Source organism: Tetrao urogallus (genome assembly GCF_951394365.1).
Source record: "Tetrao urogallus genome assembly, chromosome: 3".
NCBI lineage: Eukaryota > Metazoa > Chordata > Aves > Galliformes > Phasianidae > Tetrao > Tetrao urogallus.
In genome coordinates, this window is record NC_136815.1 from 49,310,903 (window position 1) to 49,337,318 (window position 26,416).

The window sequence follows — 26,416 nt, forward strand, 5'->3', positions numbered from 1 at the left end:
CAGCTTCTGTTTCTTCCCTTCATGCTACACTGACCTGTTCTTTGCTGTTATCCTCTTGGTGTTAAAAGTCATGACCACTATGTCCTGGCAAAGAATAGAAGAATGCAAAATCATGACTGCTGATCTTATCTTACTTGTGAGATAAGTCTGTCCATCTAGGTAGAAGAAAAAAAAAGCAAAACACAAGCAGACCTTGCTCTCATGCCCAAAACTATGGGTAATATTATACTCTCCTTTGAAAATTTGTTTATGCTGTAGAGCCTCAAGGAACATATTGCTCCTCATCCTAATCGTATAGCTGAATCAATGGCAACATCTCAGCCTGGGTTGGCTGTCTAACATGAGACCCTTTGAAATCTGATAGGTCCAATATTTTAATATTTAGAACATACAAATGAATGCCCTTTTTCCTCTTTTCTTTGTCTTTTACCTCAGAGTTTAAGGAGTTTATTAATGTAGATGGGTCTCACATGGTATTATAGAGTAGAGTAGAGTTTCCCAGAGCAGATCTTAATCCAGAAAACAAGTAGCATGAAAATATTACTTCACAAAGGAAAAATAGTTACGATTGACCCACAGGACTGGACTACAGAGTGCCAAAATTGTCATAGGAGTGCGTGAGAATTTGTGAAATAATTTTCCACTGCTGAGATAGAAAGATGCACTGCATAAAAATTTGTGGAGTCTGATATGTGGCATACTTGAAGCTATCAACTCAAAGCACTCTAACTTTTAATGCTTTATATGGACATGAACTGTGATCTAAGATAATGTGCACAGACTAAAAAATAACTGTTCTCTATTCTGAGGTCTAGGAAACAAATGTGATCAGCAGCAGCCCACCGTCCTGTTCCCAGGGGCAAGTTATTCTTGACAGAGACTGTATCTACTTCAGTGTGTAGTAGTGTCCATCTAATGGAAGGCCCTATCCAAATTGCACTGCACCTCTAACCAAGTGTATAGTCCTTAATTTCCTTTCCTTGGAAACTGAGATGTGAGAAATCAGAGGAACACTTGTTCTGGTGTGATGTTATTCCAGTGTAGCCAGTAAGAAGCAGAGTAATCCAAATGCAATTTTAACCATCTTCTCAAAATAGAAGCCAGCAAAAAAAGATCCCTTCTTATTCTTTAATCTGATAGAAAAAGAAGGGATGACAACCAGCGAAAACCATTTAAATTGCTTTCACCCTGTAGGGCAAGCAACAGTTTATCTTTTGGTCATGCACAGGTGTGTTCTGCTCTAGCGGCTCAATGTATCGTGCTTAAATTTTGAAGGTAGGAACTCATGTATTTGCTGCTGCAGGTCCTTCACTTCGAAGACATTACTTGTTTATGTAATACCTTGCTTAGTCTTTACTAGCCTGCTTTTTGCAAGAAATAGTGTTTTTGGGGTGTTTGTTGTGCTTTGTCATGACGGCTGTATGATATAAAAATTGCTTAAATATGTAATTGTTTAAACTGGTGTTTGTAGCATTATAAGCTTTCAAAGCCCATGCTTCAGGCCCTTTCCAAAGTCAACGACGACAATTTTTTTTTCCCCTCAAATGTAGGAAACAATTAATTCCCAGAAGGAGCTAATCACTTGTCAACTTTCATTTGTGCAGCTGACTTAAGCAAGTTTGTTCCTTTGAGCTTTTTATGACACTGTTATTTTTAAATGATAGAATTTTATTCTTGTCTGTGGAAAAGATTTGCTCATCAGCCAGAACCCTTTGTACCAGCATTAAGCCTAGAGGAAAGCTACAATTAATGTATATTAAAAAAAGAGGACTGTAAAATAGAATTTATAATGCAACCAACGACATGGCTTTTTAACTACAGCAGATCAAACGATACTACAGAGAAACAGTTTCCAGGAAAATCACTTAATTTTAAGCTTACCAAGCTGAGGAATGGCATCCCATTACAGACAATAAGTACAGTCATGACTGATGACAGTAGATGCAATACATTTGGGTGCAGTGTATAAGTAAAGGGAGACTTAAGATATTGCTGCATCGTATAGGTAATTTTCTATAACCAGAGTGAACTACAAGTAACTATATATTTCAGGGTTTTTTTCCACTGACCTACTGCAGTATTGCTTTTTTTTTTTTTTTGTCCATGTGCGTTGAAAAAAATGCTCAATCTGTTGTAGCACTGCTAAGATTGAGAATCAGTTTGTTTATGCTGTTGTCAAACTGATACTGTCCTCTTCACAAGGTTGACCTAGGCAATGGAAGAACTTTTTTCCTTGTAAGTTATCAGAAGGATAACCGTCCAAATGAAAAGGAAGAAATGGTTTGACAGGGGATTTGTTTTGAATCAAGTCTCATACATGATTTTTGCTCTAACAAGACAGTAGGATTATATATTCTCAGCAGGGAAAGAGTTTGGTTCAGGAGAAATTCACACAGGATTCGCTCTGAAAATAAATCTGTTGAAGTGAACAGAAAGTGAAGTAGCACATTACCCATTAGCGGCACTTCAGAGGAGTAAAAGGATACGGTGCACTCGCTGTCATGCATAGTTATAAGTGCTTTAAAATAAAATTTCATAATTAGGAACACAGTTCACAATAATTGGGACAGTAGTTCACAATCCACGTAATTTTAAGTCCTGTTGGCTTCACAGTTTTTAGAGTAACATAACCGAAGCAAAGGAAAAGGTTGAAAAATCATCTTTTGCAATGACAGGCTGGTGCTTGATCGCTTCCTGCTCCACTCTGCGGTGCAGTGGCCCGTTTGAGAAGCTGAGTACCCCCAGGTCCCATGTATAGGGCCTCGAGAGGGCACGGCACTTGGCAGGATTGTGCCCTTCCCCATGGAGAAGAGATACTTTGTTCTCAATGCTGACAAGGTTTTGCTGAAGTATTAGTAGGGAAGCATCCTGGCACTGCTCCTGCTCTGGCGTGTGTGAGGATTCCTGTTCCCTAGGGCAGAATCTGGCCCCGAGTTTTGGCTGCAGCCGTGCAGCTTTGGATCTGGTGTCTAGCTGTGTCTGCAGAGCAGCAGCAAAGACAGGCATGTCCTCAGCAGTGCGTCAGTAGCAAGTTCATGCCCATTTATCCAGGTGTTTCTCAGGTGCAGAAATAGCATGGGTACATTACTGTAAGCCAAGGACTCAAGCACAGACCTTCATTTACAGCCTGGTGGAGTGTTAATGATTGGAAAGGATTGCACAGAAATCCTTAAACTCTGGGAAATTTCCACACAGCTAGTCTGCAGTAGAGTTTTAAAATCCTTTCTATCCCCTGCCAGACCCTTAAGAAAGGAAAGGTTTTGGCTTGGTTCCAGCAGCATTAGATTGACAGAATAACATTGGCCTGATTACAAAACACCCTCCCCTTCCCTAACCCCCCCTCCCCCCCCAACTGTGCATTATTTTAGCTGCTCCCCACTTCCAAAGCATGAGAGCTTGCACTAATGATGGAGAGGGAACATTGCTGATCTCCTTTCTGCATTACAGAAGCTATTCAAATAGGATAGAAAGATTAAAGTGGTCTCTGTATTTCACTACCTTTTTCCCTTATACTTGCCACCTTTTCAGACTTCCTAGTTTCACAGGGCCTTACACTGTGTCTTTTCACAAAGATCAATATCTGTTAAAAGGTCTTAAACACTGCTGCAAAGGAGTGAGTTCACGTCCTTCCTAGGGAGGGGATGGAGTAGGCTTCTCTAGGCCACCACAGCTTAGCACAGCTAGGATGGAAATGGAAAAAATTATTACGCTTATTGTTTTAATTAAGATTTATTTTAGACTCTATTTTTGGTTCTTTCAATCTACAAAGCATTTTACCTGTTCACTGTGAATTGTTTTTTTGCCAAATAAACCTCTGTTTATATAAGTCTCAAACAGATTTCAGAGTGTCTACATAAGAGCTTGGACTGGTTTAGTCGAATTGATTTAAAAACACACCTTTAATTAAACTGGTGCAACATTGTGTAGATAAAGCCTTGCAAAATCGATTCCACATTATGTTCCATGACAGGGACTTCTGAGCTTCCATTATCTCAAAAACAGAGGTAACTTTGAAAAGCCAGGGTTTGCAGAGGGTATCCTTCTCAGATCAGCCTCGTTTACTGTCACTATCAGCACTGTCAGAAACAGGCTTTTAAAAAGGTTTCTCTGTGTAACGTTAACTTTAAAGCCTTTCCCTCTGCTGTGTCTCTCTCCTTCCTTCTCCTCCCTTCCTGAAATGCATTCCCTTTCTCAAGGCTTTGTGGCAGTTCAGCTGTTTCACTCAGGAAGCAGTTTTAAACTAGTATCATTAAAGCCATACTGCTCCTAATATGAAGGAGTTACATGCTGTCAAGACACACTGTACCGATTGTGCTGCTTTTATGCTGCATGGTCTCCATCCACTCTGAGGGGTTGCACCAATGTATCTATATTAATTGCTAAATCACTGCACTTAAACAGGCAGATAATGATGTGAATACAGGCACAGAGGGCCTTTCAAGGTCAGGAACATGAAATGTATTATCTAATGTATGTTAACCAATTCATTTTATTTTAGCACTTCTTAACATCTATTTTAGATTGGTAGCAGTATTTTGAAATAGGTTCCCTGGTCATGGTCGCTGTTTAGTTATACCTTGGGGGATTGTGGTCAAAGGTGATGATGAAAAATGAATAATTTGAAGAGGATTTGGAGGTGAGTGGTGAGAATAATGGAGGTTAGAAACAAAACATATGCATTGAAATGGAACTTCAAAGGTACATAAGTAGATGTGCTGTCTGTCAATGAAAAAAGAGAGTTTTTCACACTGTGTACTGGCGGCCTGTGAAATACCTGCAGTAAAAAAGAGAACAGCTTAAGGAAACAAAACAAGAAAAACAAACTCTCTTAAAACAGCATAAATACAAATCCTGGGCTTTAGGAGCAGAAAATATTGCAGGCAAGCTTGGAATTTTTTGTGGAGAAAGTTTACCCCGTAGTTACCCACTTAAGGCTTTGCTTTCTCCAAACCACTGTTACACAAATGTCTGACCGAGGACAGAAATCTGGTAGAGTTTCCTTTTTCTTCTGTCGTGCAAATGCTGGCAGACCAGAATCTTGTCACCTCAACCAGCTCTTCCATCACAGTTTTTCTTTTTTTTTGTTCCAGCTGTAAAAAAAATGCACTGCCACATAAAACTTCTAAGTCCAGTGCTCTGGGGCCCTGAAACTGAAACTTCATGAATAGCAGGAGAAATAAGAGTTTTGTTGATGTTAGGTTGATATAACTGCTGATAGGACTCAGCTGGTGCTGCTTTTTCTACGTTTGTTCTTTATGCCTGCAACTGGCATGTCCCACCTCCAATCTGTACATTTTTATCACACTTTTTGCCTGATTTTATTTGATATTCTGCAGCACCTGCTGAGGCAGTCAATACCACAATCAGTGCAGGTTATTTTCTATCCTGCAAGACACGTATTAGAAAGAAAGCAAAAAGACTCTGAAACATCAGGAGGGAATGAGGGCATTAGTACGTAGTTTAAATACATGAAGGGCAACATATGTGTCCTCCAGAACTGGGAGAAAGATGACTGTTTTTCTTTTTTTTTCTCTCTCTTTTTGTTTCTGTAGTAATGAGAAAATTCATTGGAAATTGAAAACATAAGAGAAATCAAAACATAAGTAAAATAGTGGGAATTTGTCCTGTGGAAGCAGTGTGGAAAAGTATTGAAAATACTCCTCTGTAGTGATTCTTGCTATTATTTTTTGTGAAATGCTGTAGATAATTAGATAGAGCTGGAAAATGTCACCTTAATATCCGTTTATATCTTTAGTCTTTAATACTGGGAAGTTGCACTGGTTTGATTATTGGCATCATAAATGTTCTCTTTTGTGTACAATGGATAACCATTGTTTAAGGCAATTAAAAGGTTTGTATGTGAGTTGGGTGTTCCTTTTCCTTTATCAAAGGTCTGTGTTCAGAATACCCCAGTTTCATCAGATTACCATGAGGTCTGCAACAGCCTGCCACAGGTAATTTATCCCTGTGTGGGTTTATCCCAGACTCATGGATGCAGGAAGCCTCAGCACCAGAGATCTTGTCTCAGGAGGTTAAAAAGAATGGTAGAACCAAGCAGCTGATGTGTCCGCAAATGATGTTTTGGTTTGGAAGTACTAAGGTACTCCAGGTCAATACCAAGCTGCTAAAATGAAGTTATTCCAACCCAGAAACTACATTTGCTAATATATAACATGCATAAGTAATGACGCAGCCTCCCAGTGCATGCAGTATCCCTTAATTTCTTTAGTAAGGGTAGCTTCAGTTGTTGAACACTCCAAGGGTGGTGACACACTGGAACAGGTTGCCCAAAGAGGTTGTGGATGCCTCATCCCTGGAGGCATTCAAGGCCAGGCTGGATGTGGCTCTGGGCAGCCTGGTCTGGTGGTTGGTGACCCTGCAGACGTAGCAGGGGGGTTGAAACTAGATGGTCATTGTGGTTCTTTTCAACCCAAGCCATTCTGTGATTCTATGATCAAAAGGAATCAGCTGGTAACAATTTCAACTGGATGGTAGTTGATAGAAGTTTGGTCTTCTCACTTCAGAGACACTTTCATTTTACTACATATGTGTTGTGCCAGTATTATACAATTCTGAATCTATCCTTGATAACTGAGAATTTCTGTTCTTAACAGGTTTTGAATGTATGAAAGGTGCTGTCTCAGTGCTTAATCTCATTCACACAGCAGCTCCTTCCTGTCTTGTGCTGCAGTGATTGCCCAGTCATTGAGGTGCCCCAGGAGTTTCTAAATCTCATTGTTTCCTTCTCCTGCTCTTCTTAAATGCCTTCTCCAATTCTTCCTAAATGCCTTCTCCAATTTAAATAGATGTGCACGTATATGCAGAAGCAGCTTTCTAGTTTGCTTTCATTAAAGCAGGTTTAATTAAAATTTATTCTTATCACAGATTATAGATTTAGGCAGGTCGTGGCTTCATTACAAAGGCTTTGGGTTTTTATCTGTTTGAATAATAAAATTGTGGAGGTGTATATGTTACAGCCCCTCCATACCCCTAGGATTACTTTCAGTGCGGTGCAGGCAGCTGTTTGCTCATGCTGTGTCATGACTGGTACTGATCAGTCAGTTAGCTGAGTGTTAAGCTCCTGTTTTCCTCTCCTTGATACCCCAAACATTCTGAACTGTATAATATGAATTCAAGAATAAGGATGCCTAATTCAGCCCAGTCCTTCAAGTTTAGGCTGCATCTCAAGGAATGCCTGGTAACTTTTAAGTGCATCTGTCATAACAATTGCATCCCTTTAAACACTGTCTGTTAGAACAGGTGACTGGTAACTGTATGCAACTTAGTTTTATGTAGACTTAGAAAGCTTGGTTTGGTTTGGTTTGCTTTTTTTTCTCTATCTTCAGTCCAACTGCACAGCGGTCTTCAAAATTCATTTTAATTTTGTGCCCCTTTTATTTGACTCCCTGCTTAGGATCCTTTATTCCCTCAAGGCATTGCAAAATCTTTCTCAGTTTCTTCTGGAAGGATTTGTAAGTGTGTGCAATGCCAAATTGGAGCAATAAAAGAAATAGCTTTCAAGTCTCACTGATTGTTGCCAACTTGGCAGAGAGCAGAACTTTTGAAATCCAGTATCCACATCTGATAACTCCAAGTAATTAACACAGAGGTTATGCATTCTTTTCAATGGAAACCATCAGCCTTTTTCCTCGTACTGCTACCTCATGTTTTGCATGTACGTACATGCCTATTCTTTTAGTAACCCACAGTCACATATCGTTCTGCTATTTTAGCGTGTGGAATCTGTTGCACTGTTATTCTCCAGCCTGCCCAGTCTTCTTCCCCTTTAGAAGACACAAGTTGAGAAACAGTCGAGGTGCATTAAGCAGATTTCTCTGAATCTGTTTTACTCTGTCTGTTAGGCAAGTCATTTTTGCTGCATAATCTTGCCACCGTGCTTTTGATAATATTGCATCTATGCTGTGTACCTTTTGAAATTAGGATTTAGTTTCAGATTTAGTCAATCTATGTGTCATTATGGGTTATTGAACACCACAGTAGGAAACTAAATGAGGCCATTAAGCTTCATTTCACTCATAGGATGAGTTTCCAGGAGGAAATATTCCAGAGCAGCCATAGCACTCACAGTCTGAGGTGATGGGTTAAACTTTATAAATGCTTGTGACAAATACAATTCGAAAGAAATTAAAGTTTTTGAAGCTATATACTGCATATTTGCTCCAGACTGATTTATTAATTATTCAAATAAGGCATTGAATATTTGATCAGAATCTGTAATCCCTTCTTCAGTTAACATATTATTTACTTTTGAAAATTGCTGATGTACCATACTTTTCCCACTGGACAGGCAAAAATGAATTGGTCCAATTTATGTGCTCAGAGTAATATATTGTACTTTAATGTTAAGGATATTATTCATTATCTCCTATTCATATAAGCTTCCTTGCCTCCTTCATATTTTATTATTGCCCTTTAAAAAGACATAAAAAAATCAGTCATGTAGTTATTCCATTTTAAATTATGCAAATGATGTTAAATGCAATTATAATCTATTCTTTTATTAATTATAAATACACCCAGTGTGTTTTCTATGGACTGTATTTTATTCACTGCAAATAATTATGCATTTTAGTCTATTGCTGGTTTCACGACTAGATCATTATTACTGAATGTTTGTAAAGCATGAGGAATACTTTTCAAATCAAGTTAGCATAATTTAGCTATTAGGAGTTTTAATTCAGCATCGGTTTATCCACAACATACCTAAAATATGCATAATTTTCTATAATGTATTTGTTTTAAATAAGTTAAAATAGCCATCATGAATCTTTTAGGAAATGAAAATCTGTATTCTTGTGTACCCCATGGCTTCGTATATCGTCTAAAGAAGTTTATTGTCTGCAACACAAGGTTTTTTCTTAAATGTTTCCTGCAGTGCTTCAGGAATTGTCCTGTTAATGGAAAAAATGATTAGCATTTTCCAGCAGGAAGGAATTTTTGGTTACAGCATGCTGATTTGATGGACACGGGAAATTCTGTGGGAAACGATAAGCCCACTGCAATTGTGGTGGGCCATAGTTGGGCATCCAGGCAGGTTGGCAAGGACTCCTTCCACCCCACTGGTTCCCTGCCAGTGTCTCCATCCATCTCCTGCTTGCTCCAGTGAGATAGCTGCTCCTCTGGGTGCTAATCAGGGCACGAGCTGGGCAATGCCAGCACATGGGCTGTTGCTGGATACTGCTGTTCTCCATCTGTTTGGCTCTGTCTGTCTTACTAATAAGCGGGTAGGAAGCCCTGTGTCCTCAGCCGCTCATCTGAGAGGTCCTGGCTTGTCAGCCAGTTCTGAGGAGATGCAAGAAAGGAAGAAAGATGAGGATGGCAGCTATGGAACAAAACTGGCTCCTGAGCCAAAGCTGGTGAGAAAAGCGGAGTGTTCATGGAAATAAGGCAGCTCAGGAGGTGGGCAGAAGAAAGAGCAGGCAGTCTTTGGGAACTTGCTAAATGCTGTCAGATAGAGAGATTCAGTATTTCTAAAACGATACAATAGCAGCATCAGTCATGTAGAATTATTGGAGTTAGTGGGTTTGCAGCTTGATTCAGGACTGATGAAAATTCCTAGTATTGACACTTCTTCAGAAGATTGAAAAAGGATATTTTAGACTTACAGCGTGATTTGGAGCCCAAGGCAAGGGAGGACCTTAAGGATGAGCTTAGGTTCAATATGTTTCAAACAAATGTGAAGGACTCACTCAGTATACATTCCTTTCTGTTCTGTATTTTACTGTTCACCTAAATGGAAGCAACACTAAGGTTTTTGTATACACAGACATCAGACAACTAATGGTTTGGACGTGTTCATGCTGCAGTGGCAAAACCTGAATGTCTATCCACCAAGACAGTGCAGTTTCTTCCCCCTAAGACCTCAAAAAGTTTCGTGGTTGACAGTGCTGTGCTTTGTTATATGGAAGAAATGAGTGCCTTGTGTTTATATAGGGTTAAAATGCATCTACCTAACTGAGCCCTAGCTTCCAGGTGCCTGGGCAATTATCTCTTACTATGTAACAGTAAAGAACTGAAAGAACTGTGTGTATATATATATATGTATATATTCATGAGACAAGCCATCTCCACTTGCACACCACATTCCAAAGGGGTAAGGACCTTTGTTGATGAACAGGATGAGTTCAAAAGCAGACATAGCTGAGACTGTCTTTGCTAATAGAGGTAGCTTTCAGTGAAGGGGATATTGTAAACTGTACTCTCTTTAGTGAGATTATAAGTTTTTTTGTCTTTATCTTACTCAAACAGGAACAGGTTTCCTTTCTGAATGCCTCCCAGTGCTTGCTCTGGGCTGGTAGAGTCTCAGTGAAGCGTTGGTTCCTGACATAATCATAAAGTTGAAGCATGTGATTAGGATGAGTGAAGGTAATGGAAATACCTTACCTTTGATGCTTAAATACTTGTCTGTATCACAGAACTTAGAGTTTTGAAGTAAAAAAATATTACCATTCTAATTGTTTACGGTAAATGCCCACACGTTAATGAAGGGCAATAAACAACAATAAAGCAACAAAACAACAATTAAGCAACAAAATTCCTGCATGGCATAACAGAATTTGAAAAGGTAGGATCAGATTTTGTGTCTTCCACTCAGGAAGGAGTATTGAAAGCAGCCACCTCCAACCCCTTAGATGAATAGTTAGGAAAGAAACAAAGTGACGTAAAGAGATGGGGAGGGCTTGCAGTGCCCAGCTCTTTTTAGATTTGTGTGTCCTTCCAAGATCCTCTGAATCTGAGCAAGACTGTCAAGTTAAGACATGTGCTTTTTAATCTTCAGAAAGACTGTGTACTCAGTTCCTCAGTCTATTATGATACTAGCACTGCTCTTCAAAGTGCCGTCAGCCTTTTACTCATTGCTAGAACAGTTCAGTGTGATGTTTGCATGAAGGATATTTCAGCTCATTGTCCTCTGTGTTCGGCTGTGGTATCAGCTGTGCTTTTGTTCGGTTAGCCTTGATTTTTATCTGTGCCTGTTTCCATTTGTAATTGGACAAAATGACTACAGAAAAACTAAGTATTTCTGGTTTGTAGTTTTGCTTGTTCACCTTGTTTGCACTTCAACTTCAGCTTTTATGCTCTGTGTAACACTGTCAATACACAGCTTCTGTAAGGTTGGTGTAACAAACTGCGAAGATTGTGTCAGTGAGGAAAACCTTAAAGTGGCACAGAGCCACTTTATCAGCTCCAGTACCAAGTCTCTATCTTGTTTCCAGGAGAGTGAAATATCACTTATTCCTGGCTGCTCTAATACCCCCCTTAGGATATTCTGAGACGTGCCAGAGATCAGTGTTAGGTCTGCAATGCTAACAACAATTATTCATGATTTCTTATAATACAGGAAATCGGGAGCACACAACAAGGCGATTATGCAGCAGGTCTAAGGTGAACAAAAGGAAATATTTTTCACACAGCACATAATTGCATAGTGGAGCTCACTGCCTCAAGTTACTGTGGAGCCAAAATTATAAATGAGTTCAAAAATGGGCTAGACAAATTCATTGTTAAACACAATGACTGTGTGCAGTCTCTGGCTGAGAAAGAGATTGCTCAGGAAAGCCATTGATTACTAGAAGTTAAGAGGGTACTGTGGGGAAAGTCTCTCTGTTTGCTCTTTTTTTTTTTTGTAAACATCTGCTACTGGACTGTTGCAGAAAGAGCAATGGCATGTACGGACCTGTGGTTTGACCTAGCAGAGCTGTTAACACCTATGAATAAGGAAATGTATCAGTGATACTGTAAAAGCAAAGCAAATAATGTGAAATGTTTTTTGTTTTTTGTTTTTTTTTAACATACTATTAGTAAATATTATAGCCCTAACATCACTTTATATTGTAAAGAACACAGAGTTCTTTAAGTTAGCCAGCTTACCCATTAGTTCTTCACTTCAGCAACTGTCCTGATTTTGGACTGTGAAATGCAGGATGATGATGCTATAAGGAAAAAAAGGAAAAAAGGAAATTCCCTTGCTAAAGAGATTTTATTTAAAATGCAGGTAACTCCTATCCTGAAGCCTAATCTTGAACCTATATTCTTAGCAGTGCCTTATTCCACAAAGAATTTTTGTTTGCATTAATTAGGCACTTTCAAGTAAGCAACGTTACTTACAGTGGGAGAGTCTTACATGGACTTGGAATTTAACAGATTGAGCTTCCAAACCACACAAAAGCATTTGCTTCCATTCTGTACTGGAACAAACATTTCAACAAACCTAGTATCTTGCTGCTTTATTTTATACACATTTCAGTTTTACCACTGAGTTTTTCATTGTCTCAATCTTTCACATCATCACCAGCTTGAATTTTACATTTTGATGCATATATTGTAAATTAAGTCTATAGAACCAACAGTAGGTAGAACATAGAAAACTGCTCGAGTCCAAGGAAAAGTCATATAAATTGCTCATGCTTTTTGTGTGTTTAATTGTAGTTCTCATTAGAGACTGACATATTTTTCCTCCATTTGTCAGGTCTTTGCACAGCACTTGTGTTTGTTTTGCTAGTGTTTACTAAGCATGTGTATCTCTGCCACACAGAGGAAGCTAAAATAGTCTATGCTTTCTGTTGCATTTGGAGCTGCTGTAAGGTTTTAACTGCTTTTTAGATTGATTTTTATTTTTGTAATGAAGACTATGTTATTTTTAAGACCTTTTTCAAAACACCATCTTTCTTCCATAAATGGATCTTTTTCATTGGTGAGGAAGCAGGATGGCTTGGCTGGAGAGAAAATAAGTTTCCTGTTGACATACCTAGGAGTATATTTCCTTTTAGCTCAAGCATGTGGGATTACTTACATTTCTTACAAGGGATCAAGTTGGATCCTTATAACATAGCCCTGGTCCAGGGGCCAAGAAAAGAATTGAAAATAGTAAATTTTTGTCTAGCTGGATATGGGCACAAAGATCCACTTGTGCTTGCTCAGTTTTTACCCTGACTCCCTGGGAGTGCCTCCTCCAATACCAGGAATGTTCCCCGCAGGTAAACTTGACCTTCTGCTCCGTCCTCTCCTATCTATGGGGACGCCATTCCTCACTTGCTGACTATCAGAAGAGGGTAATGTGAGAACATCTATTGTCCCATAGCTATTGCAGGGATATTTGAAAACACTTATGTAGTGTGGAATAGTGATCATAGAACCACAGGCTATTCCAGGTTGGAAGGGACCCATGCAAAGGAGCACATCTGAGAGATTTGTCCAGACACTTCTTGAACTCTGGCAAGCACAGTGCTGTGACCACACTATGCACATTTACAAGGTATGCCACAATTTTTGTTTTTCCCCGCTTGGACCAGCCCGTCCCTGCTCTGCCTCTGTCACCCATGTTCTGCAACTGCCAGCTCTTTCTCCTGAGCATAGTGAACAGGACAGTTTGGGGAAAGTCCTCCTCTCTAATACTGGGAAAAGCAAGGAGCAGGAGGTAGACTACATGCATGCTTTACTCCTTGCAGCCAGCTGCACTCTTCTCTTTCCTCCAGAAAGACAGTGGAGCAATTATGGTGACAAGCAGGCCAGAGTGTGGAAACTGATGTCAGAAGGAATTTTACTAGGGTGGGAAATTCTGCGTCTGTGGGATTGAGGGAGAATAAGGTCATCTGTTCATGTGTCCTAGTTCCCCAGTTTTGCAGAACAGCAAGTCCCATCATCCCTGGAAACATGACAGTGTAATCTAGAAGGCTAATAGTAACATGGTTTTTTAATGGTATAACAAAAGATTTGAATGCCGGTACCCATATGATGGCTTTAGAGTGCAGGAACCATATGTTGGAGTGCTCAAGGTACAGCAGCGATGGAAAGAAAAGCAAAAATAGTCACTTTCTTATTTCATTGGTGGAAAAAAAAGGGGTGGGAGGAAGAGGTATTATAGAAAACACTACTTTTACTGTCACTAACAGGAGCTATATTTTAAAAAGCAGAAAATGCATGTGCATAAAGCAGTGAAGTACTCAACTCACTGTACAGTTCTCTCCATGCCTGCAAATGCTTAGGGCTCTTTCAATGGAAAACAGGAAAGTTATCTTGGTTTATGCCAGAATTCATTTGATCTGATGTCAGATCAAGTGTATTTTAACTGATATGGCAAGTTCTGATACCAACTATCATGACTACAGTAAAGTTACCAAGAATGATAATATCCCTACCCAAAATGATAAAAAGCAAGCAATGTTTATTTTGGGTGTTGTCTCACATATGCTTTTACACGTAATCTTATAGAACTAAGCCTCAGCTTACAAAGGTTGATGTGGGACTAGGTAGGGAACAAGAACACAATATTGTACGACTACACTGACAGATTTTCACTAAGTCCAGGAAGTTTGCAATTACTGAAAGATTTCCTCTGGAACCCTAATTGTTGTTAGCACTAGGATACTGTAAGTGCAGCCAAAAAACAAGAGTTTCAGGTTCACTCAACCTGAATCAGTTTTACTATTTTTTACTATCTTTACCATTCCAATGTCACAGAAGCCTATTTTGTTTTGGAAGACAAATCTTTTATTGTAACTTATGTTGGGTGGTTCCAGGGCATTTCTAGGTTTGATAAAACTTGTGAAATTATTGTGAAATAATATGCAACTCCAGAAGTATTCATTTCCCAGATTCCCCAGAAGAATCAGATGCTTCCCTACATCCTAAAGTTTCACACTGATGGTCCTTATAATGAGTTTTTTCAATACATGTCATAAAATCACAGAATCTCAGAATGACTTGAGTGGAAATCAACCCTCTGGAGAATCTGGCCAATTCCTGCAGGACCACCGAGGGCAGGGTGCCCAGGCCCACATCCAGGCAGCTTCTGAAAATCTTGGAGGAGTAGACCCCACAGCCCCTGGGCAACCTGTGCCAGTGCTCCGTCACCTGCACAGCACAGAAGTGCTGCCTTCTGTTCAAAGGGTTTCTCTTGAGCCCCAGTCTGGGCTCATTGCCTTTTGTGCTACTACTGTGCACCACTGGAAAGAGCCTGACTCACTCTTCTTGCACATTCCTGTCAGGTTTTTGTATGGATCCTGAGCTATCACTCTATCACTGAGCTGTATGGTTAGCTGAGCTATCACTTCTCATGACTGAACATTCCCAACTCTCTTAGCCTTTTCTTACAGGAAAAATGCTCCAATTATTTCATGATAGTAATGTTCCCTTTCTGGACTCTCATTAGTTCGTTCAACTTTCTCAGGAGGGAGAGTCAACTCTTTGAAGGGGTAGATAACAGTAGGACAAGGGGAAATGGCTTTAAGATGAGGGAGGGAAGATTTAAGTTGGATATCAGGGGGAAGTTCTTTACAGAGAGAGTGGTGAGGTGCTGGAACAGGCTGCCCAGAGAGGTTGTGGATGCCCCATCCCTGGAGGTGTTCAAGACCAGGTTGGATGGGGCCCTGGGCAGCCTGGTCTAGTATTAAATGGGGAGGTTGGTGGCCCTGCATGTGGCAGGGGGATTGGAGATTCATGATCCTTGAGGTCCCTTCCAACCCAGGCCATTCTGTGTTTCTCTAATGTATGGGGGAGCCAAGCACTCCAGGTCTGGCCTCACCAGTACTGCACTGAGGAGGAGATCACCTTCCACCAGCTGCTGGCAGTGCTTTGCCTACTGCAGCCCAGTAATCTTTGTGGCAAGGGTATATTTTTGAATGTACCCTTGTACATGTTCTCCAGGTCTTTTTCTGCCAGGATACTTTGCAACTGGGTAGCCTATAGAGGTGCCTAGGATTGTTCCCCCCAGGTGCAGTACTTGGCACTTCCCCTCACTGAACTTCATGAGGTGAGACCATTTCTCAGCCTTTCCAGGTCTCTCTGGTGGCAGCAAAACCCCTAGTGCATCAGTCTCTCCTCCCAGTTTTGTTCCATATCCAAATTTGCTGAGGGTGCAGTCTGCCGCATCATTCAGATCATTGAGATGTTAGACAGATTTGGACCCAGTATTTAACATCCTAGCACTCCGGCTGTACATTGTGCAGTCTATGTCCTCATTAGAAGTCTAGCTGGCAAGTCTACTCCTTGCTGAACTGAAGTCTCTGAATCTCACAACAGTAAGTCTTCTTGTGTTGTTTAAAAGTTTAAATTACTGGGACTTCCACCAAGGCTCAAGACTAGAATACTTAAGTATTCTTGTCAGTATAGCTCAACCTTCATAGGATTCTCTGGTTCTTCTGGCAGAATTTGGCATACAGACTTGAACAATGCTTTTATTAATAAGAGTCTGGATAAATATGGACCTCATTGTACAGCTAGTGATTGGCTTAACGAGAGGCAGATGCGTGGAATCTTTGTATTGTCTTGTAAGGGAAATATTTATATAGAGACTCCAATTTTTAAGTTTGGTTTTATAGAGAGATGTGGAGAATAAAGGCATCTGCTGCTATTCAGTAGAGCTTTTATAATGTTGGCTTGCTTCAATTAATCTAGCGTGAGGCTGCAATGTATATAAATCTTGAAATGTCCACAGACAGTTGATAAATTGCTGCATTTTGCTCAGTTTATGCAAAAGAGAAAATGAAGAAGCAGATTGAAAAAAAAAAAAAAAAAGCCTGCAAAATTATAAGTCAAGTCATTAAACCTCAGTCTTCTTTATTGAAGAATTGTTTTGATACTCAGCAAGATTAGGGACTGAACAAAAGACTGGCTAGGGGACATGTATGCAAGGATTCTGCGCATCAGGAAAAATTCCATAAAATAATGTCACCAGTGTGATCGAAGTTCAGAAGTGTAATTATTCCTTTTCTGCTTTTAGAGCTGTGAATGTAAACAGTAATTTGAACTATTTTTTCTGTGACTGACATTTTATTTGTTCCTTGAGTTTCTTACTGGTTTTTGTAACACATCTGCATTATTACATGGATTTCATAACTTTTCTATTTGCATCCTTACTCCATAAAGAACTCATGATTTCACCATATAGTTTGCTTGAAAAAAGACTGTCCTGTAAAAACAAGGGCAATCGTTCCCCTTCTTTTTTCATATATTTTTAGTGAATCTTACGCTTGGTTTGTTATTTTTCTAAAACTGTACTGTTAGTGTAGAGAGAGACATGCTTGTTGCCTACCTGCCCTGTACATAACTGATGGCACTCAAATTGCCAACTCCAACGTTATTGCTGGCTGCTGATGTTTTTCTGTTAGATAGAATAGAGTAGAGTAGAGTAGAGTAGAGTAGAGTAGAGTAGAGTAGAATCGAATCGAATCGAATCACCAAGGTTGGAAAAGACCCTCCAGATCACCCAGTCCAACCATTGACCAATCATCAAGAGCGCTCACTACGCCATGTCCCTCAACACAACACCAAACGCTCCTTGAACACCTCCACAGTTGGTGACCCCACCACCTCTCTGGGCAGCCTATTCCAGTTAGTCCATTACTTATTTCACTGGCAGTGCATAATGAAAGAAGGAAAGAATGGATGTTATGTGAGTGATAAATAAAAAGGAAGAAGATAAATTTGCACAGGGGTGTTGGGAGGTATTCATTGTATTGTACAACAACATCACAGGTTCAGATAGCTTCTGAATGCTCTTTCAAAATTTCTTTCTCAGGCATCAGGAATATACCAGCTGATTACATATAAATACAACTGGATGATGCAAGTGATTTGTGGATAAATGCTGTAGTTAAACTGTAATTTTTATATAGTATGCTTGTACTGATCCAATGGCAAAATACTTGTACCACATACATGATGTTAGATTAATGATGTAAAATTGGTCCTCAAGTGTCAGGCTTCAGGGACAGCAACCTCTTTCCCCTCCTTCATTTTGGTAGCTTGTGATCTCAGTAGATCTCGTTCTCTAGAACAAGGAAAATACTGGACTAAAAGTCAGCCTTCCTTCAGTCAGGAAGGAAGAAGTTTCTTTGTATATGCTAGCAAAGAGTGTATTTGCAAACAAACAAAGCAGACTCCAAGGCACCAGACTTCCCTGTAGGGATCAAATAATGTAATGAACCAGCACAATAAAGTGCTATCATTTATTTTTGAAAGGGCACTGCAAGTAGACCCTTATCTATTTTAGCTTAGCCTAGTACTGCTTATTTCCCTTGAAATAAGGAAGGGGGAAAGTGCTATCTTATCCACTGGGAAAAACAACAGCATGCAAAAGTTTGTGTTCCGTCTGTGCACTGTATAGTGTATTTGGACTTTTATCTTGTAGCTTTTCAGTATGTTATTGTCACTCTTTAAGAAAACTAAAACCTTATTAGATGAGCTTTCTTTCTTTCTTGTCTTGTGTCAAAACCATGTGAACTCCAGTAACCTAGATACGCTCTTGAAAAACCTCAGGGCTCACTTAGTGAGCAGATTCTGAGGGGATGCTTTAACTCTTTTGAGAGGTTAGATCAGCTAACCTCTTGATCAGTTTAGATCATGTTGTACACTACAACTTGGATGAAGATAGGAGGAGTTCTGCTCAGTTTTCAGATTCAACATTTACACTGTTTCCTTTCTCCACATGCTGTTTTCTGTTACTGTAGGGAATTTTATTCAAGGCTTTTCCAATTGTATGGTTCTAAATCAGAAGCAGCAGGTCTATGCAGAAGATTTTAAGATATTATCATTTTTTTTTTCTGCTTGGGTTGCTTAGTAATTTAAAGAGTCAGGCAGTTCTTGCAAATTCTTTGCTTGGCTTAGAGTGTCTCAATTGTAGTGATTTATTCAGATAGAAACAGAAGAAAAAAATACAACTGGTTTCCCTATAAAGGTATCAGAAGTCAACTTGGTTATTATTTTTGTATGTCCATCAATTCAATGTTGCTAACCTTTCATTAGAAATAATCTTCAGCAAGTGGATGACAGACGTGCATAGGTATTAAATAGTGTCTGCTCAAGTAACATAGTTACTCTGTAGAGTAACTGTAGCATAAAGAGTAGTGTCCTGGCCTGCAGCATTGATCCAGTCCTTCTGCCGTGGAAATAAGTATTCCCACATATTTCACAGATAGTTTCTTGGAATCCTTAAACTTTGTTTTATGCATCATGTAGAGTGTGTAGGCAATGAGTAGAGTATTCATTATCAATCACTACATAAAACATGAGTAAACAGGAAGTTATGACTACTGCAGAAATCTTACTACGTACACTAAATGCATACTGTTCTATTTTGACAACTGAAAATATTTCCACTTCTTTCTTTTCATCCTTTTTCTCCTTCTTCTCCTTCTCTTTTTTTTCATCCTTTTTTCTTTTCTTCATCTTTTTCTTTCTTTTTTTGTTATGCTTTAAACCAATTGCAAACTCAAAAAAATGAAATAGCTCTTCCCTACTTTTTCCATAGCACAATTTACTTTTATGTTCTGCTTTAATAACATTTCATAGCTCTTTGAAACTGTTCCCTGGAGCAACCTTTTATTATGTGTGAAGTAAATCAAACATCATAGTGCTAATTTTTTAGGAGGAATAATGGACTAAAGTCAGAATATTTAAATCTTCAATTGATGTTCTGAATTAAATTTTGAAGCACACAGAAAGATCCAGAACAATGTTCTCAAAATTGTACAGCACCTAAAAAACACATTCTGGAATCCGCATACTTGCTCACATTTCTGTGTGTAATAGATAAAATTAATAAGCGCTGTACTTCTAAGTTCCAGATTGTGTTGTGTAAGGAATGCTTTGCTTGGCATTAAGGTGCTTGAAGAATATTTTGGAAATGTAAATCAAGAAGAGATGCAAAAAATCAAAAGCATACTTTTTGAAATTCTAGTAGAGTAGCAATGCACCAGAATACAGCCGTCCTTATCTAAATGTTTGTAACTCTAAACGGAGGGAAAGGAAATGCGACTAAACTGTGAATTTGGTAACAGCTCACCAAAGTGCTGGGTAATAGCTACTCCTCTATTATTAGACATAAGGTGTCCTCTAACAGAGGAAAGTAAGATGAGTTTTTGAAGATGAGAGCTAAAGAGGCGTAGTAGTAGTAGTAGTAGTAGCAGTTTTTCTTTAATTGCTGTGAATTAAATCATACTTAGATGAATGGAATTGTACCTTGGATGCCTGCATTAGCTCAGAGTTGGTGTGCCAACTTGATATATCTTAAGACTTATTCCTTTTTGACATCACTCAAGCTTTATCATAGTAACAAGGCTGAATACTTTCCTTCTATCCTAATCATTTGAGGTATGCATATGTTACCCTTTCAAACATGGTATAAAATTTAGTTTAGTATTTCTCAAAATAATAATCTACACATTCAGTGCACTGTGTAATCTTGAGTCCTGGTACTTTCTGTGTAAATATTTGTATCTTGTTAAGTAGGAATTCTCATTAAGATATAAAACAACTCTGTACCATCTTTTACTTGTGTAGTGTGCAACTGACACATGTAATTGCATCCTTTGGAACAACACAGGGAAGAAGGAAGGAGATAGAGTTAGTGAATAATGAAGCAGATAATTTTGTTCACAAAAGGATGGATAGTGCCTTTGAGGTGATCAGTGTCTCTCTCTATTTCCCCCGAAGAGGTTTCCTATCAAAGCATTAAAGTAGTTGGTATTCAGTGGAGCTGAGGAGGTATTCAGTAGGTTCACTTTATTGTTTTACAGATGTTACAGTCATGAATGTTTCTCATGTTCATTGTCTTCTTGAAAACTTACAAGTATAATAGTTGAGAACAAAACATTACATTGCATAGTGTTAAAAAAGTAGAGAGAAATAAAGAGAATTACTTACAAAAATGGCATGTGGTACACATGAGAACTGTTTGTTAAATCCTCCAAAACCAGGAAATCTATGTTGATGAGGTTAAATAAGCACTGCTTAGACCAACACACAAGTTAAAAATAATATATCCTTGTACATTGGTAATGGTAATGGTAATAATGTATCCTGTACATTGGTAAAAGTGCAAACATGCGTATTTTACCCAGAGGGTCCTTCCTATAAAAAAAGGATCATAAAATCTCATCAATATACTTTATTTTCTGTTGAAGATAAATCAGAAAGATTAATGAGGTTAAGTTATTGCTATCTGGTATGCCAGGGAATAAGTTTCAAATTAGAATTTTAATTGTGCATTCTATTGCAGTCCTCTTACTAGTTCACATTACGCCATATTTCTAAAATCTTTCCTTATTGGGAAGTCTTGAAGTATTTTAAAGGAGTGAAAGTAATAGAGTTTTTAAAACTTAAGCAGATAGAATGGAAATGGCTCTGAAAGCCTATAGAATCTAGGTTATCTATCAAATTTTTAGACCGCTCCACAGAATCTTTAAATATTTATATTCTTCCTGTTTAATCACACAAATGAACTTCAGGTGTAGCAGTGTTAGATACCAAGATAAGAAATTACATCAAGAGATCTCATAAATAGGTTAGTTTTAAAATTACAAGGCATATAATTCCCTGTTATTAAAAAAGTACTCCATCACACTTGCTTTTCCAGCAAAGGAGATCAAATGACAGTGTGGTGACAAAATGGACTCAGGTACAAAAGCACTTCAATCAAAGATATATACACAATTTGTACAATCGTACAAATTAAATCTTGCCTGTGAAAATGGGCACACCAATGCAACTAGTACCATATTAGTACCATAACATACTAAACACTTTTTTTTTTTGGTCCTTTTTATTAAAACTTTTATTTTCACAATGGCTCTTGCTAAAGGCAGTTTTCAAGGGCATAGTAAAATGTTGAGGTTTTTTTTTAATTGTGTTACTTGAAAACTGGACGTAATTCTCAGTGATTGAAGCTGACAGAAGAGGAAAAGATGATGGCAAATATATTCTCTGGTGGCATGCTGTCATCCACAAATGTTTTCAGTGACCAAAGCAGTGACAGAAGTATGGAGTGCTGATTACAGAGGTTGGGTTGCCATCGGTGCAGTCATCTACCAACACTTAGGGTAATCAGTTACTTACAGGTGATGCAGTTTCAATGATAAAATCTTTTCTCAAAACGACCAGAAGATTAAAAAACCTGTTGTTTCACAATGTGGACCATGTCTGCAGATTTCTTTATTATAACAGTCCAGCGATTCTTCCTTCTCAATTCCTTAATAATTCAAATCCTCAGTTATCAGCAAAATGAGTGTGATGATTTCACTTTCCTGTTTCAAGATCCACTTGATGTTTTAAAGTAACAAGAACATCCTCCAGTGCCTGGTATTTTGAAGATTCTGAATAATGAAAAACCAATGAAGTGATGGATTTACAGACCTTATAAATCTTGCAGTATTCATTAAATGAGCCTGGAGATCCTTGTCCTGCAAATATTTATGGAACTGCTTAAAATATAAGGTGCATTTGTTAGGGTTTGTAAATGCAAAGAAGAGTCTAACACAACACTAGGATCTTAACTCAGAGTTTAGTGGTTGCATTTTTTCCATCCATTATACCTACATGTAAACTGTGCAGAGCAGCAGTAAAGTGTGATATATATTTAGGAAAAAGGAGTGATGTATCTTCACTGTCCAGTTCAGAGCATTTCAGCCATCTGATTTAGATGCAGCCCTAAGTATCTGTGGTAGAAACGTAAGTTTCTGAAATAACTAATTCATTTTAGACAAGGACCTCTATTAGGATCTCCACTAGTTGTCTGTTCTGGCCTAAATTAGTGTGTAATCCAGAGACATTTAAAATTAAATAGGTCAAATTATTCATATTGTTAAAGTACATCTCAATCTGATTGTTTAGAAATAGCAATGGAAAAATGACTGTTATCGGTGGAGAAACTTAGAGCCTCTCAGGAAAATCAGCCACCAAAATTGACGTCATATAAAGTCATAATTTTAAAAACAGCTCTACAGATGAGACTTAAGATTGTTACAGAGTGAAATATGTATTTCTTTGTTCCTGTGAATAATGTGCTTGTTTATTAAGTAGGCAGAGCAGGAATTGTGATGTCCTTAATTTCTCATTTCTCTGCTTGTCATTTTCTAAATGACATTGTAGGAGACTTCACTGTTGTCACCTAGCAACTATGAAGTATTTTTTTGGAAGAAAGAAATAAATGTACTTTTATATATGTCCCTTCCAATATTTTCTGTTCTTATGAATTTTAAATGAGAAAAGGGAATAATTTTAAAAATCAGTATTTGCAATGATTATCTCCATCTCTTTTTTGAGATATTGCAGTTATTTTCTAGTCAGAGGGTCACAGTGAATTAGCCCTTGGCAAATATTTAATTTTTAATGGAAACCACTGCTGCATTGAGTTAAAGCAAGTAAAAGCTTCACATTTATCCTAGAACGATCCTGCTGCTGCATCCATTGACCAGTTCTCATGTTGCATGTTCTGCAGTTCTGTATGTTTCCATTGTTCTCAGAAACAGTGTTCTTTCCTGATTATGGAAATGCATTCTAATAACCAAATGACAATAGATGTTGAATACTGAAATGCCTGCCGCAACAACAGCTGCTTTGAAGACTGTTTCATTTTCACATAATTCATGGGGGCTGGATAGCTAAAGTTTTGTGCAATTTGAGTTAAAGAAATATGTATTTAAAATAATTTGAGAAATGTCCTACACTCATTTTCAGTTCTCCATTGCCCTTGGTGGAACAACACTGTTTGGGAACGTATTTCTTCCTAATAGTCTGCATTTTTAAGAAACTTTAAGGAATGAAATAGGATGAATAGCCACAAAGATAATGTGTGGGCTGCTGTGCAGCAGCATCCCCAGAGAGTGATATGTCAGAAAAAACATTAAAAAAAATTCTAGAATGAAAAATATATTTCTCAGAAGAAAGGAAAGATCTTGACAGATCATCTGTTATGAGGTATCTGCTCTGTTCTTTACTTGTGGGACAAATGGGATTTCTCCATATAATTCATTGTGGATTATCGTGTTGCAGTTTGTGTAATGGTAGCACATGGGGAATTTAGGAAATGACACTCCAGCTGTCTTTTACAGTAACTGTTTCTTTTTATGCTTTCACACTGTAATATCTTTTCCTTCAAATTATCTTTTCTGTACACCTCTCACTGAAATATGTGTGTGCATTCCAAAAAGAGTTTTAAAAAATGGGACCCTGCATAAAGTCTGTTCTCTCTGTATGATAGATTTAATTTCAGTCACAAACTTGTTGATTAAAAAGAAAGAATAATCTGCATCTATAGCTCTTTTTCTATAATGCATGCTTGATAAGGAAAATGAAGTCAATATATAGGAACTGGAAACGTAAATCTGTTTCCTGGTTTTCATTTTTGATATAGTTGTATTCTGACAAACAGTTTTATCTACGTTGAATATATATTGTTAAAAGATATTTTATCTGTAGGACTCGTTAAGCTCATCTTATCAGATGAGAAGCAGATGAGCTGCCCAGACAAGTGCATTGCATGTTGTGTATCTTTCCTGAATTCAGTACTGTAAAATTTTTTTCCCAGTTGTCTCTAGAGATTTACTCTTAATTGATTTGTTTAAAATAATTTTGTGAAAGTTCATTATTCTGAGACAGGGAGAAGCAGGGAGTCCCTGAGAGTATATTTGAGTCCTCCATATTTCAAGGTGTAGACTTGGAAGCTGTATTAGCAAGACTCTTTCTTTCTAATACCACATGTAATGGTTAGTGGATTAAGCTCATAACCACTTGCTACACAGTGTCTTCTGTGAAGAAGTCTCTAGCACAGGGACTGCAAGGAAACTAGAATTGTCTGTATTTTCACTACCTGAAAGGCAAAATCCTGATGAAGATACTCAGCCAAGTTTTAGATAGAACAAACAGTTCAGTTTTTTGTTCTGCCTTCTGGGGCTTTGTTGATGAACATTTCCATTAAAGCATTCAAATTCTCTATCTTGGTAGGTAACTGCATTTTCCAGAGCTGTATCCAAAGGCAGTATCCCATGATTAAGAAAAATATCACTAATAGTAGTGAAAAGTTTAACCATTTCAATTTGCAAACTTTGAATTTTTTTCTAAAGAAGTGCAGAAAACTATAGAGCAAGCAGACTGAAACCATTTGATACAGCCTCTGTTTTTCTCACATTGCTCTGTACAAACTTCTTAGAATTAATCCATGTATTTCCAGGAGTTTTCAAATTGTACGATTGTATCAATTTAATGAAAATAGTAAATTTGTTTTAGATATCAAATGTCCCCATGTTTCATTGACTTCAGAAAGAGATCGAGGATTTATTTTTACTTTTATGCTCTTTAATAATGGAATTGTTGGGATTTGAACAATAATGCATTGCAGGTATGAGGACAGTGTCTTCTATTTCATGGGCATTATCTACTTTAAACCACTCAGAAAATATTGAGGTCCTGTGAGAGGCACAAGCTTCTTGATGTTTTCCCTTAACTTAGGACTTAGCCATTTCTGACTTCCGATACCAAAAAAAGTAGATAATGTGCTTTCATTTTCCTCTTGAATCAAAGATTAAATTGTACTGATCATTCCAGTGAAAAGATCAAAACATGAGTTAAGGCTGGGCATTGTCGCGATAGAATTCCACTGGTTCACTTGCCAATTAAATATTTTTACTCCGCAGTGAATATTCCAGTATGGAATGATAGAATGCGTCTACATTAAATGAGTTAGAGACAGGGTGATGTCATGGTAAGCTGTCGACAGGTGAAAATCAAGAAATTATGTAAATACTTGTGTCATAAACTTACTTAGTGCCTGTATGCTAGATTGCATGCTTCATTAATGCAAATATATATTTTTAGGACTTAAACTTTCTCATTTTTTATTGAATTTATTAACTACACAGCACAGAGGTTGAGTGAATACTAGATAGATTATATCAGTCAGGAAATCATATCATTTTTATTCTCTGGCAAAAGATCACCTCAATGGCATAAGTTATGTTTTAGAAAAGATACATATATGCTAGATTAATTCACCTTTCTTTAATGCCTAAATGTGTTTTGATGCATGAACTATCTGCCAAGAAATAAGTAAAACTTGGGGATATGTCAAAAATAAAGCCTGTTAGTACAGTGTATAATTCTGCACCCAAATAGTGCAACTCCAGCACTGATGACGAAGCTCTTTCTGCTTCACCTATGCGAATAAGCAGAACTACGCAGAGAATTTGTATAGCACAAGTTGAAGATTCTCTGTGTTACAAGCATGCAACTTTCAAAAGATTCACAAACGCTTCACATGCAAATAATTCTTCATACTGTTACGCAAATTATTTCATGTCAAATTTTTGACAATATTTGGAGCTATGCATAAGTACCATTTAAATAGAACTATGTTTTTGCTCAACAAAAGAATCAACTAAATGGTGCTTTAAACAACAATACCCATGAGTACTGTTTGCCTTTCTCCTTGGTTTATCCATAAGGTAACTTGCTGCGTGCATTTCTTAGTGTCACTTTGCTTCCTTTTCCTTTTTTAGAGTTTCTTTGAAGGACAGTCTGCACCGTGGGATTCAGCTAAGAAAGATGAGAACAGAATGAAAAATAGATACGGGAATATCATTGCATGTAAGTGTTGACAACATAATTGTGCACTGTGTTAACTTGT

General features: G+C 38.0%; 1 protein-coding gene across 1 annotated transcript in view; it reads left to right on the forward strand.

Annotated features, from left to right (window-relative positions):
* PTPRM (protein tyrosine phosphatase receptor type M) overlaps positions 1 to 26,416 on the forward strand; it is a gene marked incomplete at both ends in the record, with an annotated part of 447,044 nt that overhangs the window by 360,120 nt on the left and 60,508 nt on the right. Inside the window, one exon of the mRNA XM_079533291.1 lies at positions 26,289 to 26,376. Coding sequence (XP_079389417.1) covers positions 26,289 to 26,376 — 88 coding nt within the window. The remainder of the gene's footprint in view (positions 1 to 26,288; positions 26,377 to 26,416) is intronic.